General features: G+C 33.2%; 1 protein-coding gene across 1 annotated transcript; it reads left to right on the top strand.

The window, feature by feature from the left end:
* Positions 1–1151: 1151 nt before the first annotated feature.
* BORCS7 (BLOC-1 related complex subunit 7) lies at positions 1152–2014 on the top strand (the record flags this gene model as incomplete). Its single annotated transcript, XM_017606992.1, has 1 exon — positions 1152–2014. A coding segment is annotated over one exon (180 nt), but the record flags the coding sequence as incomplete, so codon positions are not given.
* Between the last annotated feature and the right edge of the window lie 6 nt (positions 2015–2020).

Raw genomic sequence — 2020 nt, 5'->3', positions numbered from 1 at the left:
ATTGTGATAACGACATACCGAAAATCCCGGGATCGGAAAAAGCTGAAAAGTTAACATCCCTAATATATACCGAAGTAAATTTTGTTTATATATTTTTTCTTTTTTTAATTATGCAAAATTGTCGATAATCAATAATAAGCTCCTAAACCAGTAACCCGGTTGGAGGATATCGTTTGCGAAGATCAGGGATGCGCAGATTTTTGGCTCTTAAAGCAGTCAAACAGCCGACAAGTGCTGCGGAAGAAGTAAGCAGTTCTCAGTGTAATATGGGTGTAAAAGTACAATAAATTGTATAACGCTCTTCTTCCCCCTTCATGCTGGCCCTTGATGTCACCCCTCATCTAGCACCTAAATGAGCCATGCCAGCTCCTAAGTGCAAAAAGCTACTGGGAGTCCCTTTGCCCATCCCTGGCATAGATGATAGCAAATTTAATAAGCTTCCGTTTGTAAAAAGAAGTTTGAGCCTAGCCAGCTATTTGAAAACAAACTGCAATAAACATTTCACAACACAAAAAACCGAAAGTTGGCTATATCTCAAAAAATATACTCGTTTCTTATATTTTGAGTACATATTCGAATTAAGCTGAATATTATAGATACCAAGTGATGTTCTTGTAAACTATAGTAAAGAAGAGTTTTCTCCAATTACTTTTGATTTACACCGCTTTCATCACTTCCAATGGTAATATTTTTATTCATTCAATCTTAGTTAAACAGGGCTACAATAATAGGCCTACCGGGGAAACCATGTTATAAAAAGCCGCCAAGTATACTACCTCACGAATAGTAGAAATTGTACATATTATGGAGAACAACTTTTTTAATCGCTATATCTCAGAAATGCTAATTCTTCGGAAGAAATTGTCATAACAGTTTTAATAGATAATTATATGATGGACACTTTTGTCTAACCGATCGTTATTATAAACCTTTTTGACTGAAAATGGAAAAAGAACAGTTTATGTGGCTTTTGACCTTGAATCAATTTTTTGCAGATTTGGGTACTTTTTAAGTTTCATTTATAATGGTGTTCGCAACTTTCGTACAAATTTGCAGCTTTATTCGAATTCTTGCAACTTCGATTGTCTAACTTGACCGGGTTAATATATAAGTATTCGTTTTCAAGTACAACTTATATCTTTATATTTTAGATTTTAGGCCAAACTATCAAAAATTTCACACAGGTTGACATTGTATCAGACTACAGCAGTCAAAATTTGCATAAAATGCAACTAATACTACAACATGTTGACTATCAACACGATATCATGCTCGATAGCGTGAATCATATGGATTATTTGAAGGATCAAGTAACAGCGATGGAAAGATGATTGGAAGAGAGTGGCTGTAGAAATTAAACATGTACTTGCGAATCTTTCTACGCCAACTCAAGTTTTTATCTATAGCAATTTCTTTATGCATACAAAAAAAGAATTACTGTCGAGTTTGTTTTATATGTAGCTTTTATCAAATTGTATTCTTTAGTTGTATTTAGCATTTAGACTGTATGCGAGTTAATTGAAATTTTAATAGCTAAATGAAATTCCAGTGGCAATTTGAACCACGGCTTATCATTAGGAAATTTCAAATTTCATTTAAAATTATACTTTTATTATCATCAATAATTCAGACGTTTATTTTCAAAGTGGCATAAATAAGTCACTTCGTACCTCTTGTGCGTAAATGGCTGGATACTTGTAACCGAATGCATATGTAAATCGCTCTATCGTCATATACTAACAACAAAACCCTCTACCTTTGGTTAATGAGCGTTCAGATACAAGTAACCGGCAATTTAAGAATAAGAAGTGTGAAGTGACTTATACCACTTTCAAAATAAATGTCTTAATTATAACATTTCCCTACCCTGTCGGTAGCATCAACAATCAAAACTAAAATTAAAAGAAACATAACATTCAAAAAATGTTGTTTTGGCCAAACTCACGCTGGCCTTTTATTTGTATTTCTATTTAATATAAAACATTGTACACTTGTGATCAGCTAATTAAGCCAGCAACAT

The sequence above is a fragment of the Rhagoletis zephyria genome, unplaced genomic scaffold (genome assembly GCF_001687245.7).
Source record: "Rhagoletis zephyria isolate East Lansing unplaced genomic scaffold, Rhagoletis_zephyria_1.1 Rzeph_scaffold_51155, whole genome shotgun sequence".
NCBI lineage: Eukaryota > Metazoa > Arthropoda > Insecta > Diptera > Tephritidae > Rhagoletis > Rhagoletis zephyria.
The sequence above is the reverse complement of the archived record's forward strand: the minus strand, read 5'-3'. Positions and strand labels throughout refer to the sequence as shown.